Source organism: Cannabis sativa, chromosome 1 (genome assembly GCF_029168945.1).
Source record: "Cannabis sativa cultivar Pink pepper isolate KNU-18-1 chromosome 1, ASM2916894v1, whole genome shotgun sequence".
NCBI lineage: Eukaryota > Viridiplantae > Streptophyta > Magnoliopsida > Rosales > Cannabaceae > Cannabis > Cannabis sativa.
The window spans coordinates 4891352-4911712 of NC_083601.1; the positions used below are offsets into that span (position 1 = coordinate 4891352).

At 32.2% G+C, this 20361-nt stretch overlaps 2 protein-coding genes across 5 annotated transcripts; both read left to right on the forward strand.

Moving 5' to 3' along the window:
* Window positions 1-1381: 1381 nt before the first annotated feature.
* On the forward strand, window positions 1382-9009 carry LOC115705510 (histone acetyltransferase of the MYST family 2). Its single transcript, XM_030632853.2, has 11 exons — window positions 1382-1744; window positions 2081-2154; window positions 3395-3692; window positions 4682-4770; window positions 4926-4985; window positions 5919-6131; window positions 6318-6386; window positions 6606-6767; window positions 7363-7456; window positions 8193-8335; window positions 8456-9009. The coding sequence occupies exons 3-11, from the start codon at window positions 3398-3400 to the stop codon at window positions 8657-8659; spliced, it is 1329 nt and encodes a 442-aa protein (XP_030488713.2). The 5' UTR covers window positions 1382-1744; window positions 2081-2154; window positions 3395-3397; the 3' UTR covers window positions 8660-9009.
* Window positions 9010-11430: 2421 nt separating this feature from the next.
* LOC115705414 (protein VASCULAR ASSOCIATED DEATH 1, chloroplastic) lies at window positions 11431-18683 on the forward strand. Of its 4 annotated transcripts, XR_004009459.2 has the most exons (19): window positions 11433-11804; window positions 12158-12217; window positions 12302-12352; window positions 12444-12509; window positions 13244-13339; window positions 13466-13564; window positions 13992-14089; window positions 14179-14366; window positions 15039-15079; window positions 15170-15257; window positions 15352-15438; window positions 15537-15591; window positions 16122-16188; window positions 16708-16807; window positions 17335-17396; window positions 17512-17554; window positions 17707-18008; window positions 18162-18467; window positions 18569-18683. XR_004009459.2 is itself a non-coding variant. In XM_030632748.2 (18 exons), exons 1-18 carry the CDS (start codon window positions 11649-11651, stop codon window positions 18411-18413), a joined length of 1911 nt encoding a protein of 636 aa, XP_030488608.2. In that variant the 5' UTR covers window positions 11431-11648; the 3' UTR covers window positions 18414-18683. The 4 variants fall into 4 exon arrangements, 3 of the variants coding, with proteins under 3 accessions (XP_030488608.2, XP_030488609.2, XP_060958920.1); XM_030632748.2 differs by having other exon boundaries at window positions 11431-11804; window positions 18162-18683; XM_030632749.2 differs by having other exon boundaries at window positions 11671-11812; window positions 18162-18683.
* The last annotated feature ends 1678 nt before the right edge of the window (window positions 18684-20361 follow it).

A 20361-nucleotide genomic window follows, 5' to 3' on the forward strand; every position in this document is an offset into this window, starting at 1 on the left:
CAAGTTATCTGATCCACGTGTCCCCTCTTGACTGGTCCACGTATTTTGGGCGAATTTTGGAGCAACAAAAAGAAATTTAAAAAAATAAAGAAATAAATTAAATAAGGTTTATTCTATAAATAAAAATCAATATTTTTAAAAAAATTATAATTTAATTATCACTGAATAGAATATAGGAAAATTACTCCATATATTATTTTGTAACTTTTTCTCTTTTTTTTTTAAATTTATTGTTTGGATTTCTCTGGTGGTTTCAGTTTCTATTTGAGTTGCTATATAAATTTTTGTTGCGATTTAAGTTGCTCCATTAGTTGCTATAAAATTTCTATGTGAAATTTCGTAAAAATGCAAAAAAAAATTATTTTGAAGTGTAAAAATAAAAAAATCCCTAAAATATAACCGCATGCGTACCGCAGTTTGTTGTCCAGTTAAAGAATAATTAACCTATGTTGATTTTGTGGATTTATTTTGAGTTTTTTACGGTTAAAACCTTCAAACTACTAAACTGCTTGCAAATATAAGGTGTGATCTATTTTTTACACTTAATTGCCAATATAGACGGCTTATGTGTACACTTTGTACATGGGTCAAATTTATATTGGTACACCTAATATATTATTATTTTAAAAGTATATAAATTATTTCAAAATTTATAATATTTTTTATTTTTATGATTTAATTTAATTTTAAAATAAATTTTGAAAATAATTTTTAAATAATAATATTAGGTGTACCAATATAAACGTGTTACGTATATAAGAGTGTACACACAAGCCGCTTATAATTACAATTAACTAAATAACACCTTAATTTGCTACTAGTTCAGTAGTTTAGAGAATTTGAAAGCTAAAATTTAGGTGGCGTTTGGTAACACTTTTTTAATCAGTTTTCTGTTTTTAAAAGTAGAAAAGTGAAAATATTTTTCAAAAACATGTTCTATAAAACTGTTTTTACTTTTTCAATTTTATAATTAGAAATCAAAATTTTTTTTTTTTTAAAAAAATCACTTTTAATATTTTTTTAAACAGTTTTTTTTGTTAATCAATCTTTTGGATTACGACCAGACCCGGACCCAAATCCCCTCCCTACGGCCCTGACGCTACATCGACTTTTGACTTAAACCCAAATTCGACTCCGGACCTAGACATGACTTAAATAAAATCAAAAAATAAAAATAAAAATAAAATTAAACTTTACAGAACACACTTTTATTTTCTGTTTTTAAAATTGAAAAACAAAAGTGGTTACAGAACGCATTTTTGTTTTTCTAAAATAAATTTTTAAAAACAAAAGTTTTACTTTCATTTTGTGATTAAAAAATTAAAAAACAAAAATGTTACCAAACAGCACCTTAAGCTTAGAGGATTGTATGCAAGTAAAAATTAGAAAGATTTTATTGAAAAAAAAAACTCATTCATTTTTGTTCCATTTGTGACATTTTAGTATGAAATCTTAAATTTCCCTTACTAAGATAACCCTATTTCTTTCTCTCTCTTCCGCCCGTTATCTCCTTCTCAACCGCTTCTTCTTCTCCGTTCACCACCGCCGGCCATTTACGGTCCAAACCAATCCTTGTTCAGAACACAATCTGAAACCCGGCTTCCTTCTTCCTCGCGTTTTTCTCTCGCCCGACACCACGACCCAGGCGGTTAGAGGCCAAGAAGATCTGTGAGCCGTGAGTTCGGAGTTTGCTGGAAACTTAGAGATTCGACATTCTAACGGGTTCGATTGGGCCATTGATCAGGTGGTTTCGAATTATTTTACCACCAACTCCTTCTATTATTTGTTTCATTCTTTGCAACGTTTGAATAATATGTTATAGCAATAATATAAGGGTTTGAATTAACCTTTCGATTGCTCTGTTAAACTTAATGAGTTGATTTCTTTGCCAAATAGTTCGTTAGAAGAAAATGATTTAAGTTCTCAGAAAGAATTTTATATGGTCACGATTTTCACAAAACCCGTAAACTGTATTGAAATATGAATATTTTTCAGTTTTTTTCCCTATGTACTTCTTAGTTCTATTTTCACCCTCTTTGTCTCTCTTCTCATATTTTTTGTTCATCTCATCACTCATCAGATCAGATTCAGACCCTCGGATAGAGAAATTGCTCACTCAACACTCAAGTTCAACATTTGATAATTTAGATTACAGTAAGAATTCTTTTTGTTTATAAATATATATATTTATATATTATGTATGTATGAACCTGATTGTACATTTAAGATTGTTTTGTTTTCTATGATAATCTGAGAATGTGAGAATGTTATGAGTTTTGATATATATGTTTTCTTTGTTTCTATCTTGTTTTCAATTTAAGATGATATATATTTTTTTTGTTTCTATCTTGTTTTCATCTTGGTTAGCCTTAGTTTTCTCCATCTGTATGAGGGTTTTTGTAGAATTGATGAGTTTTATGGTCATGATATGAACTATGAAGAAAGCTACTTTAAGATTTGGCTATATGTATATAATTGTGTTCTTCAAATCTCTCATTTGCGTTAATTCTGTTTTCTTACTCTTTGTTTTTAAGGAATTTTTTTGATTGGAAGTCAAAGAACTTTAATTTGTTGTTGTTGTTGCTAATATGGTAGTTTGTGAAAACATCTCCTTCTTAATTGCTCTTCTTTTATGATTAAAATGCTAGTGTTTCTGGTTTTGCTCTAACTTCAGGCCCCTGTAATGGATTTGTAGTGGTACCGATCTGTTTGTCAAATTGAACTATACTGCTGGTTTGTTAGGTTCAAATTTCTTGATAGATTTAAGTTTTTCAATAAGAGAAATAAAGAAAGCTATTTGTATTTTCTGTTTCTTATCTTAAATCTCTAAACACTTCTCACAAAATGAGAAATTTGTCTGACTTCTGGTGACCTTGAATTAGCCTCTATTGACTGATTACATTATACTAACTTTACTTTATCCATTTTTTTTGCCTTTATTATTTGAAATATCATATATGAGCACTACATTTAATCTTTCAATTACTTGTGGTTTACGTATCTAATCCCTACAAAAGCTTTTATCTACTTATTCTTTTTGCCCTTCTAGTTGTAGTATGGAAACTTAATTCAATTTATAAACATGAGAAAGGAGATGAGGTACTTTTTATAAATTATATCTTCTTATGCTACCGCCAAACTATTTGAGCTGGTGGTCAACTTGCTGTGATGGTCAAATTGGTTTAGGATGAGAGAAATAGGGAGAAAGAGTGATAGAGAGAATGAGGGAGAAAACAAATGATATGGGTACTTTTGGAAAAGTGGTAAACAATGGCATCTTTTTGTTATGTGGTAAACTTATGAGTATTTGTTTGTTTTGGTATTCATTATGAAGCATAGAAACACAAATTTCTCATCTGAAATCAAACATTCCTTTAATTTATTTTTTAAACAGACGATGGGTTCCTTAGATCCACCAAAAGCGGAGAGCAGTTACTCTAATGCCGCCGGTAAGTCGGACGCCATCCACAAATCCACAGGTGATGATGGTGATCCGCCTGTTCATAAGGAAATGACGATGGAGTACGACTCCTTGAAAAAGCGCAAGACCAGCATGCTTCCCCTGGAGGTCGGCACAAACGTCATGTGCCGTTGGAGGGACAATAAGTACCATCCTGTAAAGGTCATTGAACGTCGGAAACTTCCTTACACGGCTCCCAACGATTATGAGTATTACGTCCATTACACTGAATGTAAGTTTGAGCTTATGCTTTTATTTTTAAAATAAAAGAGTTGTTTTAGGTATAATTTGTACTCGACTAATTTGGTTTGCAACCTCTTGAATGTGTTGTGAAAATTTTCTCATTATTGGAAATCATTTGGCCGGGGTAGCTGTAGTGCTCTGCTCTGGATGATAAGTTTTAGTTTAGGTAGAACCCAGGATTGTGACATTGAAGTGATGCACAAGCTTGGTTATAAGGAAATGAAGAAAGTTGTTTAGATTATTATAAGAAATCATTGGCATTTACATGTGAAATTGAGGTAATGGTCAATCTGGTAAATTTTGGACCATTTTAAATTGTTATTATATTATTGATAGTGTCCAACGAGAAGGTTATACATTGAATTGAAGAAGGTTCAAAGGTGTATAAAGAAGAATATTGTAGAAGGAACTTACCTATTATTATCTCAAAATTTGGTTGAGATAACGTGTGGAACACTTCTTGTAATTGCTTTAGGTGTGAAGAAATTGACAAAGTTTCTACTTGCCATCGTGTATTGATTTTTGGAATTTTTAATTACCAGCTTAAACAATTTGTAATGTTTATTGAGAATAATAGCTGATATGGATTTGTTAGGGTATGTCTTACTTATTCTATTGTTTTAAAGGAGATCTATGTAGCGTGATTGACTGTAGGATAAATTGGTTAACAAAGCTGGGAAAGAAAAGATAGATTGCTACCCTGGCCCAAATCACGCTAAATCAGTGTGGTTTATTTGCTGGTTGATCTCATTTTTGTTTATTATCTTGTTTACATCCTACTATTTTTACCACTGTCTGGGAAGGGCAAAAACTATATTGAAGTTAAAATTCCAATGATAGTTAGTGATATCTCAATATGCCTATTTTTATTATGATTTAATAAGGTCGTATTGTTCCTATGATAATTTCATGTAATAGCCATTCATATGCTTGTTTAATTTTATATGTATCTTAACCCTTTATTGCTTGCATTGTTAGTTAATAGGAGGCTTGATGAATGGGTGAAGCTTGAACAACTAGATCTAGACTCAGTACAAGCTGTTGTAGATGAGAAAGTAGAGGACAAGGTAATATGCTCTCTAGCAAAAAAGGCTTCCCCTCATGTCATTTTTTGTGGGATTCATGTTTTGCATTTTTTTTTTCCTTTTTAAATAATTGAGAGACTGGAAATGTAAGTGCTTTAAGGCCTTTTTGTTTGGTAATTGTGTTTGTTTGTTTTAAGGTTACAAGCTTGAAAATGACACGTCATCAAAAGAGAAAGATCGACGAGACACATATAGAGGTATGTAGTATGTACAAGTTATAGTTTTAATGAAAGGTATGTAATCGGGATATGTGTTTCGTTCATACTTGATATCATTTCTTTTTAATGGTTCATATTTGTTGCTAGGATATCATGTTCATAGGTTAGGCAGGTTTGAGATGAAGAGTATATTCTTTCCCAATTTTATATTTAAAAAACAAATAAGATATGGGAGATGAGGGCTATTGGAGAGCAAATTAAAAGAAGTATGAGAATAAAGGTAAAAGGGAAGAGGAGAGGAAGGAAAGTGTTAATTACTTAATTGGATTTGTACCAACACATTTGTGCTATGGGCTTGAAGTGAAACTAAGTAGCACTTCACTCTTTGCTCAGTCTTAGATATGATTGTCAACTTATCATGTCAAGATATGATTGTTTTTGACATATAAGGTTCTTCCCTTATAAATAAAATCATATAGTTGCATACATGTGTGAATGCGATCACAATCAAAACATTTTGGAATTTTATTCAAGTTGTAAGTAGCTTGATGTGTGTGACAACTACTTATGTTGAAATCCCTGCCAAAATACTAGCCTATGTTTATGGGATGAGGGTTTTGTTTATTAACAACAAACTAAGCCCTGATATGTGTATGTGGAATCTTAACAATATTCCTTTTAATAGAGTTGATAACAATGGTTGTGCACTTTGTGAACATGTAGGTGACTATACCTAGGTTACCCTTTTTGTGTTGTTGGTCCACCAGAGGGTGTTGCCTCTTATACTAGCTGTTACAATCACTTAAGTAGGGTGTTCCAAGTGGTTATGAATTAATCTCATACTTACACTTGGTTGATTTGAGATCCCCTATCAGCTATGTGGTCAATTTTGTGATGTCGGTACGGGTTCTATCTGTTGTCATCGTGCAACTATAAGATTAGTATTATCGATGCTGTCCTTTGTTTATTTAGGGTGGACATGAGGAGCTTGATGCAGCCAGCTTACGTGAACATGAAGAATTCACAAAAGTGAAAAATATAGCAACTATTGAACTTGGAAGATATGAGATTGAGACATGGTACTTCTCCCCTTTTCCACCAGAATACAATGATTGTTTGAAGTTGTATTTTTGTGAGTTTTGCCTCAATTTCATGAAGCGCAAAGAGCAGCTTCAAAGGCATATGGTGAGCTTTTGTTCAATTATTCCCTCTTTCTTGCTTGTGAATAAAGCGCTTTATGCAACGATTGTGTAGTGAATTGAATCCATGTTAATGTCCTTGTCCTAAATTGTTATATATATATGTCAATTTTGGTTACTACATTGCCTAATTTTGAGTTTTTTGTCCCCCCTTAAAATTTTTACTATGAAGAGGAAATGTGATCTCAAGCATCCCCCTGGTGATGAGATTTATCGAAGTGGTACACTCTCAATGTTTGAGGTAAGCTGCTCTTACATAATATTTATGTTAATGTTATAATAATAAACTACCTCCAAAACTGTTTGGTCACTCTAATAAACTTGACATGATTTATTTACTATTGCCAGTGTGTTTTTATATTAATCATTGTTCTCATACAATTTCTTTGAAAGATCTCTTGTTCTGTTTCCACTAGTACAAGTTTATAGCTGATATTGTTATGTAATTATACTGAAACAGGTTGATGGCAAGAAGAACAAAGTTTATGGGCAGAACCTTTGTTATTTGGCAAAACTGTTTCTTGATCACAAGACCCTTTACTATGATGTTGACCTCTTTCTCTTTTATGTTTTATGTGAATGTGATGATCGGGGATGTCACATGGTTGGATATTTTTCCAAGGTAAGTGAACTCGCTTGGTTGCTATCCAGAAGCTTAGAGCTATTTTATGCATGTTATACTTGTATTGATCTTGCCACTTGAGGTTAGCTTAAATTGTTGTGCGAGTAAATGTGTTTGATTAGTTTGGGGTTTAAGTTTCTGAAGAAAGGAAAAAAATCATAATATACTTGTATGAATTTGTTATCTTTCTTATTAAGATATTATTTACCTTTTCCCACTTTGTAATGTTTTCTTATAAAAAAGAAAAGAACAGTTTTTATTAGAGTTTAAAGATTCTATGTAAATGTATTATAGTGTTTGCTCATAAATTTTATCTGTTAGAGTTTTGTGATGCATAATCTTACCATACCGCATCACTTGCTTCTCTATTCAACTAATGACCGTTAAAAGGCTTTCTTTTTTCACATAGTCACTGTAATTACTGTATTACTTATTTTTTTGTATCCCTGTTAACCCAAATTGAACTAATCAAAATATTTAAACAAGTTTTTGAGTATTTGTTCATGTACTCACAGGTCTATGCTTCTGCAGGTTTGTCTAGTTTTATTTTTTATTTAAAGTAATTAATATTTTGCTTCTGTACATGTTGGTGCAGGAGAAGCATTCTGAGGAGTCCTATAATTTGGCATGCATTCTTACGCTTCCACCTTATCAAAGGAAAGGCTATGGAAAGTTTTTGATTGCCTTCTGTAAGTTATCATTTTAAAGCCTTTTATTTTACTGTTGCCATATCTTGAAAATGTTCACTATTAGAATCTTGGCACAACATATAGTACTGGGTGCTTCTGAAATATGCTTCTATATTGGAAGATCTAAAAGGTTCTCCTTCACGCCTCATAGATGTTTGTTACTGTTGCTCCTTAGTAGCAATTTAGTCATCATTCCTCTTAAATTTAAATAGGTTGAAGATGTGGGCAATAAGAAGAAATTAAGAAATGGGGAGGACTTGGGATCTTCTACCTCGCTACAAGAAAATAAATCAGTAACTTAAACCACATTATTCTAATTACAGTAGATAGTGAATCAAAGCACAAGTCCTGAACTTTGGTAAAAGAAATCCAAGTAGGCAATCATAAACGCTCTCTCCCACATATTAAGGATTTTTCTCCAGATTAAGGGACCCAGAAAATGGTCAAAACGATGAGCTCCCATAGAATTAAAAAAATACTATATACTTTAGCTCATTTACTTACATGTTTGTATGTATGTTTATTGAATGTGGGTAACAACTCATAATAATTTACATATATATATATATGTATATTTTTCTTTTGATTTATTCTATATAGAGCTGGAAGTCTAACCAAGAACTATGTATTTTTTTTTTTTATTATTAATGTATATTGTATATTTTGGGGTATAAGTGCTGTTTGTTCCCTCCCTTGTGATTATATTTACTAATAGTATACATCTAACATTGGGCAGCATATGAACTTTCCAAGAAAGAAGGTAAAGTTGGCACACCTGAAAGACCCCTCTCTGATTTAGGTCTTTTGAGCTACAGAGGATACTGGACTAGGGTACTTTTAGACATTTTGAAAAAACACAAGGCCAATATTTCTATCAAGGTACGCATTTTGGCCATTTATTTTCCACGAGCGTTCACTATGATGATGATATTCTGAAGTTTTGGGTTTATTGTGTGGCTAAGCATCACAATTCACAATTTTGATTCTAAATTTTGTCAGGAGCTGAGTGACATGACAGCCATTAAGGCAGATGACATATTAACAACACTACAAGGCTTAGAATTGATCCAGTACAGAAAGGGGCAGCATGTAATCTGTGCAGATCCAAAGGTTTTGGATCGTCATCTAAAAGCAGCGGGTCGTGGGGGTCTTGAGGTTGATGTTAGCAAGCTGATTTGGACCCCATACAAAGAGCAAGGTTGACTGACTTCTCTTCTCATCCACAGATTAAAAAATGACAGTTAGTTGAGTGATCACTTCTTCTGCTTGTATAATCTAAACCAACACCTCCAGACTATATATGAACTTAGCAACATAAAATCTAACCGACATCTCCAGACTATATGTGGTCCATTGTTTCTTACTCCTAGGGTCTTAATTAATCTTAACATCACCATTTGTGTCTGATTTGTTCTGGTATGTTTGGTTATCGTGGACCTCAACAGTCAGAATCCTTTGCTACTGTTTGTACAAGGTCTGTAAGAAAAGTGTGTGTGTGTGTGTGTATGTACATAGCATTTGCAACTATTATGAATATGACTATTATGGCACCATCATCAATCGCACATCAATGAATATTGATGTATCTCTGAATTTGATCTATCTTAATGGATCTGGTCCTGCCACGTCAGATGCTACTGGCAAAAATTAGGCGTTGTTCTAAGATATATAAGAAAAATTGTACTTAATAAGACGTGGTGAATTAGATCAAATGTCGTTGCAAAGTTGCCATGTTGATTCGATGAAGTTGCTTATGCTTTTTGGAGGAACTGGGGAACATAATTTAACCTCTTGATTCTCCATTTAAGAACAAAAGGAAATAAGAATAGAATGGTAGTAATTGATTAAAGTCACAAACGTCATTAGTAGTAGTAACCAGTAATGATAATAAAGTTACCAAAAAATTGATAAGAGTAAGAAGCCCTTGCATTTTCTTGGCTTTGTGGTCCTTATCTACTAGCGAGTGAGATAAACTAATGGAAATCTGAATTTCTATGCATCGAGGGACCTTTATTAAAAAAAAAAATCATCTTAATGCAAGTAATTGAAAAATATGTTTGAAAAAACCGAATGAGTAAAAGTTCGATTAGTTTAAGCTTTGTCAAGCATAACACTTGCAACACATGTGATGTGAGATGTTTTGATGAAGAGGCTTAACCTCGTTCTAGTTATACTCCTTTGCTCGCATCATGGCCATGCAAATAGCTTCCAACTTTACTTTTAGAGCTGACCTTATTGACCATCTCTTCCACCACCAAATTCTCTCTTCACCGATGCAAAACCCCAATATGTAGAAGAGTGTACTTGGTGCTCTTCAATATCTTATCTTGACAAGACCTCACATTGTCTTTGTTGTATATAGATTGAGCCGATTTCAGCAATCTCCCACCTCTGAACATTAGAATGTTTGCAAAAGAATTTTGAGGTACTTTACAGTAACACTCGATATAGGTTTAACTTTCAACCCTAGCTTTAGACTTAATCTACAGTTTCATAGATGCGAGCTGGGCATGTTGTTATGATGATTGAAAATCTACCTCTGGTTGTTGTATCTTTTTGGAAGGCAACCTAGTTAACTGGTATTTTAAGAAGCAAAAGGTTGTTGCCAGGTCCAATATCAAATCCGAGTATAAAGCACTTGCTTTAGCCACAGCTAAACCGATTTGGATACAATCTCTACTTTCAGAAATTGGATTGTTTCTTCCTCAATGCGCTATTCTATATTGTGATAATTTACAATCCTGTTCTTTGACATCTAATTCAGTGTTTTACGCACGTACTAAACACATTGAAGTGAACCTTCATTTCGTGTGTGTTAAAGTACGGGCTCAACAACTCGATGTTAGATATGTCGATACTTCAGTTGGTATATTTGTTAAGCAAGCCAACACCCTTTGTCTACTTACATGACAAGTTAACATATGACTTATACCACTGTCACGAGAATGTGAAAGTATAAAATTAGTTAGCTTTTAGCAGCTAGTATAATTAATAACAGAAAGTTGGTTAGGAGTTTGTAAACTTTCTTGTTCTGCTATTTTACAGGCGTGTAATATCAATAGTTTCTATTCTCGTATAACCATTGAGTATAAATAAAACCAATGCCAATCAATTTAAGATTCAACAATTCATTTACATTTTCCACTCTTCACTCTCTTCACTTCATCTTCTTCTGCTTCTTCTTTTGCTCGAAAACTTTGTAAATCACAAAGTTCTTACAATCTATTGAAATCAATCAAATTTTTTTCTGTCGTAAATTTTATGTTTATCTAAAAAACTCATTGAAGTCGGTCAATTTATTTATTTTGCAAAGTAAGGTTAATCATAAAATGCCACATAAATCATATCACTAAAGCTATCAAATTTAAAATCAATAAAGAACATCAAAGTTAGTTTATTATCATCGATAGCCGTTGTGAAATTAACATCTCATCCATTTTATAGGAATGAATGACACAAAAGTATAAAATGGTTCTACTCAAAAGTGTGTATATTGTCATGCTTTAAAGATAAATCTATCAATGCTAATTTTAAAATAAGTTTTTAGTTGATTTGAAGGTGAGATGATATTGAATGAAAAAGGAAAAAGAAAAGATAAATAGAGAATGAGAAAGAAGAGAGATATTGACAAAGATATTTTAAATCCAAAATCAATTTTTTTTTCTTATTTTGAACAACAGTCCAAGCCAATCTTTAAATTCCATTTTTTTTTTTTGGAAAGAAAAGAAAAAAATAAAATGAAAGAAAGGATATGGTTTTGTAATAAGACGATTAAATAATTATAATGGTATGTCTTTATCCAATCACGCTATCCAAATACAGCTCATTTAAACTTTGCAAAACATATATGTATGTGGTGTATTAGTGTGAAGTGTAATAAAGTCGTGAGAAGAAACACACAGAACATGACACGTGTCAAAAAATGTCAACGTGACTAATTAATAAGCAAGCAAAGCAAATAAAGTAAGTAAACTGAAAAAAAGGCTTTCTTTCTTTTGTCTTTCGCTTCTTTCTATTAGTTTCTTTCATTTCAACAACCACTCGGCACTCGCACACCAAACACCACTGCCAACGCCAACTGTGACTCTTAACAAACTCAACCGACCTTTCTCTCTCTAAACCACTACCACCACCACCATCGCCACCGCCTTCTCTCTCTCTCTTTCTCCTCAGCCCTAAACCCTAATTTCTCATGGCTGTGGCTTCTGCTTCCGCGGCCGGTACCTCCGAGATCATCAAAGAGCCGTCGCAGCCGTCTTCTATGGAGCCTTCGCCCTCGCGATTATCCTCCGAAACTGCCTACGACTCCTCCTCTCTTCCCGCCACACCTGATCGCGATGATTTACAGGTCATTTGGTAATTCAGTTGTTGTTGCTGTTTGTTTTTTTTTTTTTGGTCTGAATTGTTGTCGGAATTGGATTTTGAAGTTGTATGCGTTCGAATTTATTGTTTTGCTTGTTTGTGTGCAACTGAAAATGACTTCTGAGTTCTTGCATTGTAGTGAAATTTCTCAATTTTTATTTTTATACAAATTATGAGAGGAAATTTTGGAATAATTATTCTGGAATTATAGAATATTGGAACTTTTCTTAGATTAAGAATGTAGTATGAAAAAAAATTGGCTTAGGATCTTTCTTTTTGTTGCAGTAAATGATTTCGTTTTTCATATTTAATTAAAAGTTCCTGTTTGGTTTGTGTCAGACTGCAACTATATTAAGAAGTGAAGAGTATCGCCAATTGTTTCGTCTTCCTCCTGAAGAAGTGAGTACACTGTACACATGCTCAAGGCTTTGAAGGTTGTATGTTACTGGTTTAATTGAACACATTGTCTCTGTTATTTCACAGGTACTTATTGAAGATTTTAACTGTGCGTTCCAGGAAAATATACTAATTCAGGTATTACGTCTCTTTGACTTATATACTGTGCAATCAATTTCTAACATTCTATTTCTTGGTTCCTAATGCTACTTATATTTATCTGTTGTAGGGCCATATGTACCTTTTTGTTCACTATATTTGTTTTTACTCTAACATATTCGGGTATGAAACCAAGGTACGATGATGAACTCATTCTTCAATAATTCTGTAACTATTTTATACTTGAGTGTCTTTGTCCTGTATTTATATTGGGGCTTGGTTGTTTCAAGAATTTCTAAATAATAAATGATAGTTTATTTAAAGTTTGTAATACATCATTATAAGTTACAACCGTGGGTGCCAATTGCTATTTAGTACCAAGAAAGATAATGCTTTGAACTGCCTAGTTTTAGTTTTTAAAGACCAAATTAGCCACCTAGAATTTCACTCTATCCCAAATGAATCTCCTATTAGTTGTCTTAAGCACACAGCCCCAAAATATGACCGAACAGCCATGCTCCATAAATTTTTCTGCTTGCTACCAGTAACACCTTGGCCACCCATCTGCTCTTCAATATTCTTGCAATAAGCATACTTACGTCAAATTCTTTTAGTAATCTTGATTCTTGACCATATGAAAGCCCAGCAAATGGACAATGGACAAAATTGTGAGCACTAGATTTAGTACTACGTTTGCACAGAGAACCCTAGATAGTATAACTGCATAGAAAAAGGTTTTCTACATTTGCTGTCCTGTCTAATGATTTAGCTTTTGCATTGCCAACAGCCAGCTTAACTCTTTTAAAGTGCTCGACTTTGTTGGTACCTTATACTGGTTTGACATTTTTACTGTCATTGTTTATTTTTATACATGCAATACATTATAAACTTTGTTTTTAATTATTGGGAATCTTGTGGGTCATGCTTCAGAAAATGATCCCATTCCACGAAGTGACAAGTGTACGAAGAGCAAAGACAGCGGGCATCTTCCCTAATGCCATAGAAATTTATGCAGGAAGCAAAAAGGTAGTGCTGAGTTTTTATGTTAATATTTTAATTGGCTCTCATGGACCTTGTACTACAGCCTCTATTTGTCATGCTCTTTCATTTTAGTATCAGCTATGATGATTTGCATTATTCTTTAATTGGCAGTACTTTTTTGGGTCATTTCTCTCTCGTGATGAAGCTTTCAAGCTTATTAATGATGGGTGGTTGCAACATAGTAATGGCGCCAAACTAATTACAGATCAGGTGTTTTATTAATTTAATTTTCATTTTTGATCTCGTTTCTCATTGAGTGTGAGCTGTTAAATATTTTAAAATTCTTCAACTTTGCATTTTTTTAGCTTTATATTTGATGGGGGTAATATCAAGCAATGTTGAAATTAAATTAATGCCGTAGAAATATGTCAGGAGTTCATTTTTCTTAATGGTGTTTCTTAACCCCTAAAAAAGTATTGTGCATTTTGGTGGATAAAAGTTTTTTACAGATGCTCTTCTTTTTACTCTTAGGAATTTGGATGATAGTGTACAAAAGTTTTTGTACCTTTTAGCTTTTGGATAGACTTTTAAAGATTCTTATCCCTTTTTCTTTTCATCTCATTTATAGAAATTTAAATTTCATATATAATAACTATTGCAAAACGATAAACATTATTGTGTGTTCCTATATTATCAGGATTCAGTATCTGTAGCCAGCAGCCAAGAGAATGGAGTTGTGATTGAGGAAGTCACTAGCATTATTCAGGCAGTTGATGAAGTGGATTCTAACAATAGGTATAATTATGAGATAATAAACTTATTCTTTTATTACCCAAAGAAATATTGATGATAACAGATTAATGGTATTACCCTATATGAGCTAGGAAGCTAGACATCTCAATTGTACAAGATTTTGTGGCTCCTTCCAATGTTGAAGATGTTGCTGCAACGACAACAATTGCAGAGCTGCAGGATATTGTGGAACAGGATATAGTAATAGTTCCGGAAACTAAGTCTTCATCTTCAACCACCAGTTCTATATTGAAGCAGGAGGATTGTGAAGCCCCCAAGAGTGAGTTTAGTCTAGATTTTGTAACATTACCATCATAGTTGTCGGTTCTCTACTCTTAGTTGAGCTTCCTAATATAGAAACACAACGACAATTATTGTCCGTATATATCTACGGGAACACATTGTCCATCTTATGGTCAAGTTGATTTATAATGTTATATTTCATGCAAATTATAGAAGAGCCTCTAAGAGAGTAATTTTAAAGCTTATTCATTTCACATGCTAACTTATATAAATTTATATGTGTATATATATTTGTGATATGTTGAATGGACGAATATTTCTATACAAATTTTTATAAGATAAACACCGTTAGATCGAGCTGATCTGATGATTGAAATTTATTAAAACTAAAAATAAAAATTTCCTCATATATATTTATATATAAATGTAATTTTTTATCATCAACTTTTAGATTAACATGTTACAATAATTTGTGTAGAAATGTGTGTCCATTGAACCAGCTCCTATATGTTTAGAGGAAATAGTGATTTCAAAATTTCAGAACATACTCAAGTGTTAAAGCTATATATATGAGAATCAAGTCAAATCCTTTTCTAAATATTGTTGGGAGATATAATCTCACTTATTCATTTTAGTTGAGTTATAGAAGTCGTGCCATTTTCATAGTTTTAGTATATGGCCTTAATATGTGTGTACTCTTTTATTGCAGTTGCAGAAGGTTATACAATGGTTGCAGAATCACAATTTCCGGTAGGATTCTGATCAATTGCAAATAATGCCTACGTTTAATTGTAATTTAACAAGTTTAATGATAATTACACTCTCAATCATTGTGTGCAGATAAAAGTCGAGGACTTCTTTAATTATTTCTTTTCAGATGATGCAGTTAGTTTTGTTGAATCATTTCATAGTAACTGTGGAGACAAAGGTAGGCAGCTTGTAATTAAATAATTTTAATGCCATTTTCTTAGGCTCTCCTTACTGTGAAGTTTTGATACATTTATTGCTCTTGTGCTTTACAGAGTTTAAATGCAATACATGGTATCCACATGACAAGTTTGGGCATGCTCGCGATGTATCATTTCTGCATCCAATAAAACTGTACTTTGGTATGGCCCACAGATCTTTCAACTTTAAGTGTCAAGCGTATGCAGGGGCTTATTTGTCTTGTGTCTCATTTTGTGTGTTGATTTTTGATGTTGCAAAGGTGCAAAATTTGGTGGTTGTCAGGAAACCCAGAAGTTCCGGCTATATAAGAACAGGTACTGGTTTTTAAAAATAATTTGAATTGAACTTAATAAGTCTGGCAGGTTGACCTTTTCTCCTTATTCAACATTGATTTATAATTCTTCTTTTTGCTTAATCATACTGTTTTTAAGTATGTTTAAACATATGGATATGGATTCACTAATTTGTAGCAATCCTGCAGTAAAGAAGTTTGAGTCTCTTTTTTAGAGTTTGAGCATTCTTGATGTATTTTCTTCAGGATGTTTTTCTGTTCTTTTTATAAGTTCAATGTTTTTTAATGCTGTTCAACTATAAGTTGGATAATGTTCTCTTGTCAAACAATATGGTTTGTTTGAGTTTAGATGAGTAATATATTTGATTGACAATGACATTGTGGACATAGCTATCTATTCTAAGCAATTTGTGATGCTTATGTGGAAGTCAATGTTTGTTTATGTTCTCTGCGGTGGTAATTTTTTTTTAAAGCTAAATATTTTTTTTTACATGGTGCTATTGTAGATTGTAGCTTTGCTGTTTTCTTAACATATTTATCTTTGATTTGCAGCCATTTGGTTATTGAGACATCACAAGAAGTTAGTGATGTTCCTTATGGAGATTATTTTCATGTTGAGGTACTTGTCACTTTTATTTTTATATTTTTTATTTTCAAGTTGATGTAGGTATTCATATAAGAAAGTGTCTTAATCTTGTTTCAATTTACGTGGTTGAAAAATGTGCACATCATAAGCTTTTTTAATTTAAAAATGCTTCTATTGTTTGTCATTAAAGCATTGAACGGTGTTTTCCTTTTTTAGATCTCCAGATTATAAAACTGATTTATCCTTTGGGACTATGAACTTACTATAGCTCATGATAAGTTAATCCGAAATTGAGTTTTGTATTTGGTAATTTGAATATGATAGAATATTGATATGAGTTCCTCATCATAATTTTACTAACTGTCAACATGTAACTTTTTATTTTTCTTGAAACAGAAAATGATAACCTATTTTCTCATTATTGCTTGTGTGGGTGCGCGTGCCTGTTTTTTGTTTTTATTTTATATTCAACTTTAACGTAATATTTCCATAGCTTACTGTTACTCTCACGATAGTTTGGTTATAACATCCATTTATCCCACATTTAATCAGGGGCTCTGGGATGTGAAGAGAGATGCTGATGAATCAAAAGAAGGCTGCTTTTTACGGGTGTATTTGAATGTTGCATTTTCAAAGAGAACTGTTTGGAAAGGTATTCTTCTACCAGTACTTATTGTTTTGATTGATTAACATGCTCTTTAGGAGAGACCAAAGTGATTTTCCCTTTCAAATTATTTTGAATACATTATAAAACGACAATTTATGGTAGGATAATATGGGATAATTTTGAAAGCTGAGTGACTATAACTGTTAGATTATTAGACTCCAAGCACAAGTCCTCTAGACTTTGGTTAGTGTCTTGTGTATAAGCACCTTTGATAGTTTTGCATGAGGGTAGTGTAGTGTGTTTGTTTGGACGATTTTAGCTTCAATAACTGTTTGTTTATGACAACTATTAGCCTTGCTGCAAGCTGTATATTTCTCAGGGACTTCCAATCGATTCTTGTCAAATTATGAATGCATCTTTACTACATTACAGTAATCTTGATATTAGAAATCCAATTTTATTGTGGGCTTCATTCAGTTTTTGATTGTGGGCTACATTACAATAATCTTGATATTAGAAATCCAATTTTATTGTGGCTTCATTCAATTTTTAATGGGGATAAATAATTGCAGGCAAAATAGTGCAATCTACGTTAGAAGAATGTCGAGAAGCTTATGGAACCTGGATAAAAATGGTATCTTTTTTATTACTCTCTTTTATCATCTTACGAATTTTCTCTAACACACCTTCAGTTTATAGTTTGACTTTGCTCCACTTGATTAAGGATGTAAAATTGTTGTTTCTTTCAGGCGCATGAGCTGTTAAAGAAGAAGAACCTTGCAAAACAAAAAGGTTTTGACTGTTATACACTTGCATAGTTGGAGAGTTCTCAGTGTGCACCTTCTGATTTGCTTAAGAGCAAAATTATGATGTTTTTGTAAAGCCTTTTGATACAATTATATTTTTAATTTATGTTAATGTTTATTATGTCCTTCATTGTGCAGAAGAAAATGCTGTGGCTACTGTTGTTCCAACTAGTGAAGTACCCTCTGAAAGAGAAGCAAAACATTTGGAATCATCAGAGATGATAAATGAATCCAGTGAACAATTGAGAGTACAGAATGTCTCAGATTTTGTTGCTGTTAACCGCCATGTAAACAGTCTATGTCAAGCGAAATTGGGCGGTGTTTCCTCTTTTGTATCGTGGTTAACAGAATTTATGACGAGAATGTATTCATCCATGAAAACTCAAAGCAACCTTTCCCTAGCCGTGGCTATCATTTTTTTCGTGATTCTTCTAATGCAGGTATGGCTGTTTATAAACAATATGAGCAGTAGTATGCTAGTGATATGTGTTTGTTCTGGAAAATGTGAGATCTGTATTTACCGAAACCAGTATTTTACTTTTAATTTCTTTTGGGAGTAAGCTAATTGTTTTTTTTTTCTTTCCCTTTTTCAGTTGAGCATACTTGCGCTTTTAGCTAGACCCCAACACATCCATGTACACGCACCAGCAGAGTACAATATGGGCATGGACAGCAAATTGGGTGGTGGGAGATTATCATCTGAAGCTTTAATTTGGTTGGAAAAGCGAATGCATCACCTCAAAGACGAGATGTACATGGTCGAGGCTCGACTCGAGAGAATGCGTCATGAGCATTCTTTTTTGAAATCTCAACTTGAAAATTTTAAGCCTATTGGTGAAGCCTAGATAATTGTTTACAGTTAGCTGTATATTTGTGTCATTATTGTGTTCATAAAACAGGTATATGCTCTTTTTCATTCTTTTCTAAATGTTTGTTTTAATTGTCTTTGTTATGCTGTAATTTATAAAATTTTATTTAAAGTTTCGGCAAAAACTGATAGGGAGGGAGGAAGATGAGAAAAGAAAGGAGTCAACTGACTTTGATAGGGAACTTAGTCCAACGGTATTTGTAGAATTTGACTTTGGAAAAATATAAATAATTCCTTGCTTGATTTATCTCTGTATGTGCACAAAAGAGAGGAATTGATATCTTATGACACTGTAATTAGATCTCCTGATGAAAGCCCCTTCAATTTTTATTTTTTATTTTCTTAATGGAAGAAAGCTTCTTCAATTACTTTACAGTTGAAGTTTTGCAATGACATATTCTCGAGAGATATTAGTGGCAAAACCACACAAACTATATGATTTGTAACACTTCACCTTACAAACTGATTTTTTTTTAGTAAAACTCTTCAAACCTTAGTTATGTTATACTATTTACTACTCTGTTAAATTTGTTTGTTAAGTGCCAACATTAATTGCTGATAAGTACACTTGTGTACACATGAAAAATTTCATTAGTCTACATGGTGATGATAAAACTTACATTGATAATAAACATTGAACCATAACATGAATAGAAATATATTTATCGTTTGAAACTTTGGAACGGTAATGAAACTTATTTTTCAGATCAACTACAACACATAAGAATTAGTATTAGTGTGGACTAATAGAATACATATTACATAGTAATGATCACGTTTTTGTTTTTGTAACACATCATTTTTTTTAGAAAGAAAATGATAAAGTGATTTTTTAAGTTTCTTAATAATAATAATAATAATAATTTAGTTAAATATGATATTTATTAAATTAAATATTAAATAATAATATTTAAATAATTGAATAAATATCTGTAATTAATTTTGCTATAGATATTAACTTTAAATTTAAATATTAAGTTTAAACTAAATATTTAATGGCCAAGAGAATATTTCAACTATTTTGAGGGAATATCTTAGTCATATTAAATATTTATAATTATTTTTTAAATTTAAATTTAAATAAATTTTTACCATTTTAATTAATTAATTAATCCAACAATAAATTTAGTGGGGTGTGGTAGGCGTAATAATATGCCAGAACACAGTGGTAGACACCACCTTGTAATAATTACTACAAGAATGTGTTTTTGTTGACAACATATTTGTTTTCCAATTTATTTAAATAATAAGTTTAAAATTAAAATTATTTATTACAAAATAAATAATTACTATTTTGCTAATTCAAAATAGATTTTTTTTAAACATCATTGTCTTGTGTCATCCATACCCTTGACAGTGTTATATAGAGGTGATCTAGAGACTATAGACCTATAATACCAAGCTCTAATAAATTAGATTATTTATTGAATCTCATCAACTAAATAATCATATTTATTAATTCTATGATAGCATAGATAACATAGTCTATAGACCATAATCTGATACTGTGAGGTAGATAGATAGCACATCTCCAGGCAAAGACTTGGAGAGAATTGAGGCTGCTCCAAGTGCGTTTTTAAAGCCTAAAAAGCCTCTTCCCATTTGTCAATCTATTAAAACTTCTTGTTTCCCTTTAAAATTTCAAAAAAATTATCTACACTTATCAGAAACAAAATGATTGAAAAGTTGCGGCATTGCCAGTGAGGCTTTGAACTTCTTTAGGCTTAGTTGGAGATCCCATCTCTACTAAGACTTTGATTTTTGCAGGGTTCATTTCAATTCCTCATTGGTTCACCATGAAGCCTAAAAATTTCTTAGATCCCATGCCGAAAATGCATTTCACTGGGTTGAGTCACATCTTGTAATGATGCAAGATTCTAAACATCGAGTCCAGATGTGCGACATGATCAATTTCTTGTTTGGAT

Bases quoted from the DNA above. Each gene is read 5' to 3' on its own strand.
- LOC115705510 (XM_030632853.2), top strand. From the start codon at position 3,398: ATGGGTTCCTTAGATCCACCAAAAGCGGAGAGCAGTTACTCTAATGCC. The intron at 3,693-4,681 runs GTAAGTTTGAGC...TTGCATTGTTAG, and splicing joins TTACGTCCATTACACTGAAT to TTAATAGGAGGCTTGATGAA. The intron at 6,768-7,362 runs GTAAGTGAACTC...ATGTTGGTGCAG, and splicing joins TGGTTGGATATTTTTCCAAG to GAGAAGCATTCTGAGGAGTC.
- LOC115705414 (XM_030632748.2), top strand. From the start codon at position 11,649: ATGGCTGTGGCTTCTGCTTCCGCGGCCGGTACCTCCGAGATCATCAAA. The intron at 11,805-12,157 runs GTCATTTGGTAA...GGTTTGTGTCAG, and splicing joins CTGATCGCGATGATTTACAG to ACTGCAACTATATTAAGAAG. The intron at 17,555-17,706 runs GTTTTGACTGTT...TTCATTGTGCAG, and splicing joins GAACCTTGCAAAACAAAAAG to AAGAAAATGCTGTGGCTACT.